At 37.3% G+C, this 12,594-nt stretch overlaps 1 protein-coding gene across 6 annotated transcripts in view; it reads left to right on the forward strand.

Annotated features, from left to right (window-relative positions):
* The window catches only part of KAT6B (lysine acetyltransferase 6B), a 201,310-nt gene that overhangs the window by 121,167 nt on the left and 67,549 nt on the right, over positions 1-12,594 (forward strand). For 5 of the 6 annotated variants that reach the window (XM_042961103.1, XM_042961102.1, XM_042961101.1 and 2 more), the window contains exon 4: positions 11,523-11,631. In XM_042961103.1, the coding sequence (XP_042817037.1) occupies positions 11,523-11,631 (109 nt within the window). Of the gene's footprint in view, positions 1-11,522; positions 11,632-12,594 lie in introns of those variants that run through there. The other variant, XM_042961107.1, reaches the window with a different exon arrangement.

A 12,594-nucleotide genomic window follows, 5' to 3' on the forward strand; every position in this document is an offset into this window, starting at 1 on the left:
ACAATAATGTGAATGTACTTAGTGCCACTGAACTTTACAGTTAAAAATAGATGAAGTGGTACATATTATGTATCTTTTACAATTAAAAAAATGTGAGAGGGTCATTGTGAAGGTTGTAAATGGGCAAACAATTAAAAATTCTTTATTGTCCCCCATAACCTTGTGCTGTTATATTCTTATTTCTTTATTTACCATTTATATACTAAAGTAAAAATGTAATTTAGAAGATGATGAGAAAGTACCAAGTATGAGAAGTAATGTTATATTTATATATTCAACACATTTATCAAATATCTACAGTGTGTATAATTCTTCATTACGTGTGGCAATTTAGATAAACAAACCAGGATCTCCTTCAAAGAGCTCACTGTGTACTAAGTTTTGACTTAAAATATTTTTAAAAAAGATTTCACAGAAATAAAGAGCTTTCCTCTACCTAATGAATACCCTTTAGTAGATTTTTGTAAGACTCGAAAAATTCTAGGAAATTGAGCTTAAAAATCTTTGCCCCACGGGAAAAGCCTATGACATCTGGTGTTTCTCTTCCTGGCCTTGCTGTAACTTGCATTGGTAGGGGTGAGGCTTATGTTTTGTGCAATGATGTGCAGCCTGCAGTGATGCTGGAGCACCAAAGAGCAGAGTGTCACCAATAATGTTCATATAAGTGCTTGGGTGGTGCCTGACCTAAAGCATTAGTAGATCTAGAATCCCCACCACAAAAAGGTTTAGGGCAGACTCCAAAAAAACAAGGTCAGAGCTCTTGACATTCAGATAGTGATTATCCAAACAATCCTCATTTCCTACCGCTTATGACTCCTGTAATTGAAAGGGTCAAAGATAGTCTGAAAGTGAGGAAAAAACAAAAGCAGGAAAGTCAAGGGCATGGAAATTCTGTACACCAGATGGTTTATGTGCCCACAGGGCAATTGAGAATTAAGTATGTTAAAGGAACTACACTACTTCTGTTGGTTCTGTGACAACAAGCACTTGGAGTACCAATTATATTCTGTTTGGCATAGTTGGATGCCGAGTAAACATTAGTAACTTATTGAATAGTACATAGCATTTCAGCTGACATATAAAACTCTGTGAATGCAGAACATTGCCAGGGGCGGTGGTGGTGGTGGTGATGGTGATAATATTGACAAAGTGACTAACGTGGTTTTTCTAGCTTGTTAATATCCACCTACCTGTGTCTCCTCTCTTCACTCTACTTCCCTATTTGGATCTAATTACAATATATTCAGTAGCTTGTGTGTCCCCTGAGCAGTTAATGTAGCAATTCTTGGTGGAATTGGTAATGAGAATGGCTGTGATTCACATTGTGCCTAGGTGGACTAGTAGGCACTACATCTAGATTAAAATGGATGCCTTGGGGCAACTGAGGAAGCCAGCTATAGGATTCAAACTATAAGACATTCTGGAAAAAGTAAAACAATGGATACAGTAAAGAAAGATAAGAAAGGGAGACAAAGGATCCAAAGCAGCCTCCATTCTTATAGCAGAGAGCCCGATGTGGGGCTCAAACTCACAAGGTCATGACCTGAGCTAAAATCCAGAGTTGGATGCTTGGGGTGTCTGGGTGGCTCAGTTGGTTAAGTGTCCGACTCTTGGTTTTGGCTCAGGTCATGATCTCACGGTTCATGAGTTCTAGTCCCACATCAGGCTCTGTGCTGGCAGTGCAGAGCCTGCTTGGGATTCTCAATCTCTCTCTCTCTCTCTCTCTCTCTCTCTCTCTCTCTCTCTCTCTCAATAAATAAACTTAAAAAAAAAAAAAATGAGTTGGATGCTTAATGTACTAAGCCACCCAGGTGTCCAGAATAGGCAGATTTTTTAGGGCAGTGAAAACACTCTGTATGGTACCATGATGGTAGGTACATGTCATCATAAATTTGTCCAAACCCGTAGAATGTACAACACCAAGAGAGAACCCTGATGTAGTCTGTGGGCGATAATGATGTGTCAGTGTAGGTTCTTCACTTATAACAAAGGTACCACTCTGGTGGAAAATGTTAATAATAGCGGGGGGTGGGGGGCAGGGGGGGTCTATGCATGTGTGGGGCAGGGGAATATGGGAAATTTCTGTACCTTCAATTTTGCTGTGAACCTAAAACTGCTCTAAAAAATAATGAAGTTTGAAAAAATACATTAAAGATTTGTGACACTTGAATATGAATTGATTTTAAAATTCCATTTTTCAAAACCTAGAATAGAGTTTATATTATATTGCTAATATTGTGACATGCTTGCCAAACAGAATAGTTTGTAAATCCTAAACAGACTTCCTGTAACCATGTGTTGAATTTCCAGCTGTGTTGAATCAGACTTTGATCCCTCTTAAGAAGATAAATGCAGTATCTGCAGTTTCTAATGGTAAGGGTGGAGGAGAGATGTTCAGATGAAATCTTAAAAGCCAAGTCCCTGTCCAGATAAGAAATTAAAGATGCTGGGTAAGCCAATATTATTTCATTGGCTTCCCCACCCCCATTCAAATTTGTAGGCTTTACCCCCAAAAGCAAAAACAAACAAATAACAACAACAACAAAATATGAGATGTTATTGTTAAATGCAGTGTACCAGATTAGATTTGATTCCTTCCAATAGAATCACTTTCCTTAATCAGCACTCTTATAAATGGCATACCTGCCTAATTAGAACAAGTTCTAGACTACAGATACAGTGTGAGCATTTCAATTAGCTCCACACAATTGATAACTGTTGGGGCTGAGGTTCTTAGAAAGTCTCCCCCTCCTTCCTTTTCTTATTTCTTTTTGGCCATGCTTTTAATGTTTTATACTTTTGAATCAGCCTTTTGATTGTGTGCATTTCCCAGTATTGGTCATTGATACTGTTTTTGTTTCTAAGTGATTCTTTAAATGAAAAAGGAAGTGACATATTTATGGATATGTATAGTGATGCTTTTAAATATTTTTATTTTATTAGATTTAATTTACTTGTCACTCTTAAAATACAGAGAACCCTCTTCATGGTGACAAGAAGGTAAAATACAGCAGTCACATTTAAGATCTCCATACATTAGCAATAATAAATCCTTTTGCCCAGAGTAATGCAGAAACTCAATCCAGAGCCAGTGGGATAATGTAGTGCTCCTTCACAGAACCAATTACCCACAGAGAAGTATAATAAGCAGGGGAGGCGATATAATAAAAATCTATATGGTAAGTGTAAAATTATGGTAAAATTGTTGCCTGTGAAAAGTCTTACACTAAGTATATCTCCAATTATCTTCTGGAAAAAATTATTTAGACATATATTGAGGTCAAAATTCATAATAGAACTTCAAGAACAGCCTTAGAGTAAAACAAAAGGGTCCGTTTGTGTAGAGAAAATGGCAATAGACATGTTACAAACAAGGTTCTGTTGTGACGCTGAAGGATCTGAAGTAGTCCTGATACTGCCATGAAAGTGAGCTGGTCACCAAACCTTCCTGCAGAGGCATGGCTGTACTGACCACAGTGTAGCACATGCCGATGGGAACAAGATAATCCTCTTAAAATTCAAGACATTTTAGATCATCACAGGAAGTCTCTACTTTTAGAGTTAGTGTATTTCCATAGACTACATCTTACGGCAGATTGCCCTAGAGGGAAATCCTGAGTGTTCATGATCTATATCCTAATTAGAAGTGGGCTTGATCAGTTGAATAAGTGGGTTAAGTGGCAGGAAATGAAATCTAGTTCTTTATTTGGTAGGTATCAAGCAGAGTACCTAAGTGGCCAAAAAAAAGAAAGAAAAAAAAAAGAGTTACCCTAAAAACAATGTAAACATTTTTCAACCTCTCTTGTCCCACTGCTATCAGTTGTGAAGTTTGTGGGAAATTATTCACTACCAATAATAAAGCACCAGAGTTTGTAAAATACTAGGGTGGCTCAATTGGTTAAGTGGCCACCCATTGATTTTGGCTCAGGTCATGATCTCATAGCTGTGGGATCGAGCCCTGCATCAGCCTCCATGCTTAGCGTGGAGCCTGCTTGGGATTCTCTCTCTCCCCCTCTCTCTGCCCCTCCCCCAGTTGCTCTCTCTCTTTCTCTCTCTCAAAATAGATAAACGTTAAAAAATCTAAAAAAAAATTGTAAAATGTTTTTAATAAATTGAACGGATTTAATGCTCTTGTTATAATTTTGTTATTCTCACTGCAATGTATTCATCTTCCTTGACTATTACTACTTTTTTTTGTATTCTTTCTTTTCTTTTTTTTTAATGTTTATTTATTTTTGAGAGACAGAGCACAAGTTGGGGAGGGGCAGAGAGCCAGGGAGACACAGAATCCAAAGCAGGCTCCAGGTTCCCAGCTGTCAGCGGAGAGCCTGACGCGGGGCTCCAACCCACAAACTGTGAGATCATGACCTGAGCGGAAGAGGGTCGCTTAACCGACTGAGCCAACCAGGCACCCCTTTTGTATTCTTTCTTAAGAGGGAACAAAGGCAAGGAGGATCACAATTAGGTACTGGCACGGCCTCAGATCTATTTTATATATAACCTATAGTGAGTGACTTATCGCTGAGCAAGCCCCAACCCATTGTGGTGAGATAATTTCCTTCCAGCTGATATTTAAATTTTGGTTCTGTCTTGTCAGGTTATACCCAGAAAAGTACAATTGTGCCCGAATGGTCATTCATTATAAATGATGAGAGTAGAAAAAAAACCTTCAGATTAGACAGTGATGGAAGCCATCTTGCCACTGATGACTGCTTTACATGTCATATTATAGTTATTAAGGATATATGTTAAAGGACAATACTCTTTGGAACCTGTTGAACCAGAGGATCCACTTCCTAACCTAGAAGCAGTTTGTTCATCTATTCAACAAATGTACTTTGAAGCTGGAGCTACAGCGGTGAACAAGGTCTCTGGCCTCAGAATGGAGCTTTGATAGTTCAGTAAGTGAAACAAAATAGGCAAATGATAGAATTTGTCAATATGTCTAGCAGTAAGGAATGCTATGAAGAAAAATAAAGCAAGGCCTGGGGGATCCAGAGTGGTGCTGGTGGAAAGCAGTTTCAGAGAGAGAATGGGCAGGGATCAGCCTTTCCAATAAGGTGATATCTGAATCAAGCTCCAAAGGAAATGAGGGACCAGCCTCGGGAAAGTGGAAGAGCAAAGGGCTTGCAGTCAGCCGAACGGGTCTTTCTGTCTTGATAGTTATGTGACCTTAGGGAGGCCTTGAATTTACCACAGCCCTGTCTCACAGGCTGTGTTTGTCACTAGTGAGACACTTGAGGAAAGCATTTTGGTAAACAGCAAAGCATTACCTAAACATCAGGTTTCAGTACAAGATGATAAAAGGGTGCAATTTAAAGACATGCATACGGAAGAGCCTTTTTAATTTTTTTTTTTTCAACGTTTTTTATTTATTTTTGGGACAGAGAGAGACAGAGCATGAACGGGGGAGGGGCAGAGAGAGAGGAGACACAGAATCGGAAACAGGCTCCAGGCTCCGAGCCATCAGCCCAGAGCCCGACGCGGGGCTCGAACTCACGGACCGCGAGATCGTGACCTGGCTGAAGTCGGACGCTTAACCGACTGCGCCACCCAGGCGCCCCCGGAAGAGCCTTTTTATACAACTCATTCTGAGTTACTGAATTAAGGTGTCTGAGCTAAAGTGTTGAGAACACTCTCCAAAGATGAACTGCTTGACACTTAGGTATAAAGGATTTATGTTCGTCTTTGTTTACTGTTGTGGTAGTATTCATTTACAATTTTGTATTTGTGCCTTACTTCCTTTGGCATCTTTTTCTTTTCTCTTTCTTTGAGCTTTCCTTTTATTAGATCAGGCCTCTTGGCTCTCAGTTGAGACATTTTCTATCCTATTCTTTTATTCCCTGATTAATTCATTTAAAAAAAACACACATAACAACCCTCTAAAATTAATATTTATCATGGAGACTCACAGAGTCAAAGTCTATTATATAATAATTCTAAACTCCACAACAATTCATTTGTGCTGATATTTATTAAGGACTTGAAGTTGTTTGTTCTTTTTATTTTTATAAACAAAGTGAATTTTGCAGTAATCATAATATTTGAATAGAGCTTTATAGTTTACAAAGTACTTTCACACATTCACATTTGGACTTTAGTGACCCCAGAGCCAGACAACGCAGACACTATTGTGCTGCCCTATTTTACCGATGAGGAAACCTGAGGTTCAAAGATCAATATTTAAATCCAGGTTTTATAATGATGTAAGTATGAATAGATGAATGAAAAATGCTGAGTTTTTAACATTTGGAACTACTTAAACGGTCTGTATTATAAGTAGATTTAAGAAGGTTCTAGAAGACTCGAGATGAATCATTCCATAGGGGATGATGGAAAGAGAGAGCTGTGTCCCTGATCGTTATGATCGGACGTCATGGAGACAGAGCCTCTTTTTGTGTCATTGTCAAAGAGGATGTGTACCTGGCTCCAATCTAGCATGAACTTTTATTTTTCTTTACTTACTTAGACTGATGTGATTTACAAACATGTTGTTTCCTTTAGGGCAGAAACAAAAGTAGCCATAAGCAAATATAAAGCTAAAAATTATCTGAATTAATTAATCCAATTATTTAATTGGAATTAAACCCTGTTTTCTCAGAAAAGGTTATTTTATTTTGTGGTCAAGGGTGCTGAGGACTTTTAAAATATCTTTTTAAGTAAAATAGAATCAATAAAAAAAATTAGAGCAGAGCTGGGAAGAGCCTTAGATATTATCCATTCATGGAACCATTTAAATATCTGATCTCGAAGGGACCTTTGAAAAGTCCCAGATCTCCAATTTGTGTGAGGTTGCTTTGTCTACTGTGGTACCCTCACTGTCCTGATGGAGCCCATCCAGCCTCTCCATGGTCTCTACAGATTACAGGGGCCATCCCAAAATAATCCATTCCATGAAGACTGTATGATACCACTTGTATGAGGTACCTAGAATAGTCAAACCCATGGAGACAGAAAGTAGAAGGGGGGAAATAGGGAGTTAGAATCTAATGGGGACAGTTTTATTTAGTTTGGGAAGATGAAAAACTTCTGGTGATGGGTGTGGTATTGGTTGCGTGAATATACTTAATGCCACTGAACAGTATACTTAAAAATGGTTAATGTGCCGGGGCGCCTGGGTGGCTCAGTCGGTTAAGCGGCCAACTTCAGCTCAGGTCACGATCTCACCATCCATGGGTTCGAGCCCCGTGTCGGGCTCTGGGCTGACGGCTCAGAGCCTGGAGCCTGCTTCCAATTCTGTGTCTCCCTCTCTCTCTGCCCCTCCCCTGTTCATGCTGTGTCTCTCTCTGTCTCAAAAATAAATAAGTGTTAAAAAAAAAATTTTTTTTTAAATGGTTAATGTGCTAAATTTTGTGTTGTGTATAATTTACCAAAATTTTTAAAAATAAAGAAAGAAAGCAATTAAAAACAATCCATTCGATTTCTGGACATTTCTGTTGGAAAGTTTAACTCCTTCTACCAGAAGCCCTGTTCAAGTTTATATTCCGGAGCCATGGCAAGTTTCCCTGGATGAAGACTTCTAGCTTGTCCCTTCCGAGCAATCTGTTCGAGGCTGACTAGCCCCAGTTCCTTCAAAAGGTCATCCTATTTTGTTTTATTTTATAATTTACCTGAATCATTATCAGGATAATCTTTTGGTTCTTATTCCATATGTATTGCTCTCTTTTCCTTGCTTGTTCAGTGTGTCTCCCTTTTAATTTATTTGTTGAAGGAAACTGGGTCATTTGTCCTCGAGAGTGTTGGTACTTGCACCAACACTATAATGAGTTGACAGTTCCTCTGTCCTCTATATTGCCTGTGAATCATTAATTGGATTGAGATTCTTTATTTTATAAATGCTTGTAATCCAATTACATAAGAATCCATTGTTGATCTTTTTTTAATAGTGGAAGGGGTACTGTTTTAGCCCCTACCCCCATCCTCAGTAATTTGTTTGGAAAATTGTACACATGCAGAAAAATTGAAAGAACAATATGTTGAACACCCATGTACCCTTTACATAGACTCACCAACCTTTATCACCTTTAATACATGTACAAATACACAATTTCCCCCCCTGCATCTTTTGAGCCAAAGTTATCAGGACACTTTACTCCAAAATATTTTAGCACATGATTGCTAAGAATAAGGACATTCTCCCATAGAAACACAATTGTATTGATGTAGGAAATTTATGTTCTACCTAATTTATATATTGTCTATGCTTTATGTATTTCCCACATTATCCAAATAATGTCCTTAATGGCTGTGGGTATTATTATTATTTTTAATCCAGAATCTATGCAAGGATCACAAACTGTATTTAGTTTTCAGGCCATCTTAGTCGCCTAAATTGGTTCTGTGCTTTATTGGGTCTTATGTGACATTGACATTTCCCAAAGATTCCAGGCCAGTTGTTTTACAGAATGTCTCTAAATTTGGATTTGCCTGATTGGTTCCTTATGATTAGATTCAGGGTAAATAATTCCAGCAAAAATACTACGTAGGCTGTGCTGAATCCTTTAGTGCAACACTTGGGAGGCACATGATGTTAGTTTGTCATGTACTGGTGATAGTGTTGATCACTTGGTTAAGCAGGTATCTCTATTGTAAAGCTACCTTTTTGCTTTGGTGAACACAGAGTTGTGTTTCAATTCCAGTTCCACAGTTGAACTCATGCAATTTTAGAAAAGCTACCTAACTTCTCAGATCCTCAATTGCCTCCCTAAAATGGGTGTTGTATAAATATTTCTAGCAGAAGTGTTAAGATAATTAAATGAGATAGTGTATAAAGTGACCTCTAATCTATCAGCTACACCAGGACCTTTGCACGGGAGATGAGGAGGAATTGCTTCCTGAGCAGGTTGCAGAGTCAGAACCTATCCATGGATGTTAATTCTCCAGATTAGTTTGAAATTTTCAGTAATGTTGATAAGAAAATGTGATCAACACGTTAGGTACCTTTAGGAAATTTCAAAGAAAGTGATTAAGAATTAGGAGATGTTTGGTTTCATTTTCAGACCTCTTAAATATGATTTGTCTGCAGTGGTCTTACGTAGAATCGAATTGCCATTTATTCAGACCTCTTTCTGACTGCAATCCGTTTTAATCTATTACCAGGGATTATTTTTTGAAACAGTTTATATGAAGTCTGATTGAGAATAGTGAATCATAATAATTTTGTGACCCATTTACATGCATTACTGTAAAAGTTTCATTTCTTACAAGTGACAATTTTTTAAAGTTAATTAGACTCGGCTACACTGAGGTTAGCAAAAAGTGCTTTGAATTATCAATAATTCAGCAGGGCAGACATTTCTGTATAATGCAGTGGTTTTATAGAGTATTGTGAGATAGTTATCCCTAAAATAAATGGTTGTGAGCATACATCAGCGTGGTGGGGTTCACTTGAATGTAGCGTGAAGTGATAGCATCTATGCTTTCTATTATTGGGCAGAGTGTGGGACATCAGTCTTTCTGGCCATGAACTACTAGCAACCTTTGTCCTTTGTGTTACCTTTAGTTAAAAACGAAAAATGAGCACGAGTGCTGGCTGATGGCCATGTCTTTCTCACAGCTAAAAATTCATCAGGGAAAGAAAAATGGGATTGCAGATTTGGATTTGTTTCATTGCATGAATGATATGTGACATTTTGTAAATTATTTATCACCGCAAGGATGGCAGCAATGGCTTGAGCATTGTTATATCAAATGAAAGCAGGAATCCCATTAGTACAAGGACTGGGTTTTAGCTAGAATCTATCAGGGGAATGTTGTCACTTTAAAACCAGATTGTTCTTTTAATTGCTATTTAAAGGAACAAAAGTGTTCCCAAGGTACTACAGTTGAGCAGTTGCAAGTAATAACTATGGATCCATAATTATGCAGTGCTGATTATCTGGCATTTAAAAAATTGTGGCTGGAGTCAGTGACCAATTTGTTGTTGCTTGTCTTTTTTGGTTTTTCTGGTACAAAGTGTTTTATACTCTGCTTTTTAACTGTGGCTACAAAAATACATTTGCATAGCTACTTCAGAAATTAAAGCCTGTGCATATTAAGAGAACAAATTAAACTGAAAATAAGGGCAAGATAACGAATACTCACATTGTAGGATGAAATTAATAATCATATTGAACAATTTTGCACATCCTCAGTCATAAGATGAATTGTGTTTTTAGATGACATGTTTTCACAGTGAACCAAGACATTTGTTGGAATCATTATAACCATTTGAAATCGTATCTTAGAGATGAGGGTTTCTTCTTTTAACTAGCATATGTTCCTTCCGTTTATTCAGCTAACATATATTTTGAGTGCCTACTATGTATCAGGCAATGTATTAATTAGGCATTTGGGACAGAGTAGCTGAACAACTAAGGGTTTATTTTGTGCTGATACATACTTAAAAAGTTAGACCTTGCAAAATCTTATTCTTAATTTACATTAAAAAGATTTATGATTATGCTAACTTTTCTTGCCCTGAATTTTTGATTCTTGAGATTCAAATATAAATACATATAGCTACATTCAGATGGCTAGAGACAACATGTGTGAAGCCTTGGAATATGCAATAAAATTTTAATTTGCATACAGTTTTGGCTGTTCAAAATAAATGTGACCAGATCTGTAGACACAGTCAACTTATTCATATGAATGGGAATATTAGCATCACTGGTAGTCATAAATAACAATGCAGACACTGAGATGTTTATGCAGACTTATACATTGTTAAAAGCAGTTTCCTCAGAGGCAAGGGGTACTAGGGGATTAGACAAATGTTTTGTTTTTTATTTTATTAATGTGGGGATGTCAGAGATTGAGACTTTATCTCCTTTGTGTGGCATGGTGTGGTTTACTTTGGAAGACCTTGGTGCCAGAAAGACCTTGTTAGTGATCCTTTGAGCTTCCCAAGTGATCTCACAGCATTTTAAAGTTCTTGTTTATTATGTCACCTAACAACATGCCAATATTGTATATCAAAAATTTAAGAGATGAATAATAGTGGCCTGCACTAGAACATTTGACAAAGTTTAGTTAAACAATCTGAACTAATTAGATGGTATTCATAAATTATAATGCTGAATAGATGAATCAATTTATTATAAGCGTATGGATTATGGGAACAATTGATATTTCAAGTGAATCTGTTTGTTTAATCTCTGTACCCAATGTGGGACTTGAACTCATGACCCCAAAATCAAGAGTCACATCCTCTACCGACTGAGCCAGCCAGGCACCCCTGAAAAGAGTCTTTAATAATATTCATTTCAGGAAGGTTATATAATATATAAAGGTCTTAGATTTCATTGGCTTAATATAAATTACTTCTGAATCTTACTATTAGACTTCAATGCATTATTCAGGTAATACTTTAGCATCAAATGACTGAAGAGATTTTTTTTTAATTAGGAAATGTTGTTTTGTATCCCTTACTCAGCATTTTCTCTTTGTTAAGGAAATACATAAGAAGCTTTGAGTTTAATATTTTGTCGTTAATTTTGAGATGGAAAACTGAGTATTTTTTCATTTTAATTTTGTCACAGCCCCGTGCCGACCCCATTCCGATATGTAGCTTCTGTTTGGGGACTAAAGAATCAAATCGTGAAAAGAAACCAGAAGAACTCCTCTCTTGTGCAGATTGTGGCAGTAGTGGTAAGTTGGTATTTTTTTGTATAGTTGCTCCTCTATAACTTGTATGCTATTTATATCTCTATCAAAACTGCATTTGTTTTCTAAAGCAATTATTTGGTAATAGCATAGGCTTTAAATTTAATAAGTAAGTGCAACTAGAGAGGAAACGTGTGTTTATATTAGCACTGACATAAAGGTACCATGTATGTTTATATAGTAGTAGTAGTAGTAGTAGTAGTATTAATATTTATAATTAAGCTTTGATTTCATACCAGCATTGGTAACTCAGTGTGGAGTATTTTGCAGGAAAATTCAGTGTAGAGAATTCTATGTTTTCAGGCTGAATACAACTAGAATCGCTTGTTTTATATAATAGGCAGTCTCAACTTAAGAGATCCTGGAGTTGGAATATATAGATTTTCAGGTCATGACACCTACTGGTGAGATACAATATTACAACCCAGCTCTGTGTGACTCTGAATGAAAGGGACAGTGTTCTGGAAACTGCAGGACAGAGTCAAGAAATCATCAGGCATGAAAAAATTCAGACTGCCTAGAATAAGATAGGAAAAGAGTGGTCTATAAAGAAGGCGATGTTGAAATCAAGGAATTGCTGGGTAAGGACACTGGACCAATCGTTGGCAAATTGTAGTATTCAGGATGCTGTCAAGTAGCTGTCACCTGTGCTTTTTTCCTCAATCTGAGTTTTTAAGACCACATCTCCAGTTCTAAAATGGAAAATAAAAGTCAAATTGTGCTTACCAAGCCGGTCTTCCTTCTTGCTAATTAGATGATAGTTGCCTACATTCATTCTCTCTCTCTCTCTCTCTCTCTCTCTCTCTCTCTCTCTCTCTCTCTCTCTCTAGTTGTATGTATGCATATACACACACAGACCCTCCAGCCGACTGAGTGGCGGTTAATTGGATTAAAAAAATAATCTCTGTTAATCTTTAAATTTCCTTCTCTCTGTTCTTCTCTCTTCTA

This window comes from Panthera tigris, chromosome D2 (assembly GCF_018350195.1).
Source record: "Panthera tigris isolate Pti1 chromosome D2, P.tigris_Pti1_mat1.1, whole genome shotgun sequence".
NCBI classification, from domain to species: Eukaryota; Metazoa; Chordata; class Mammalia; order Carnivora; family Felidae; genus Panthera; species Panthera tigris.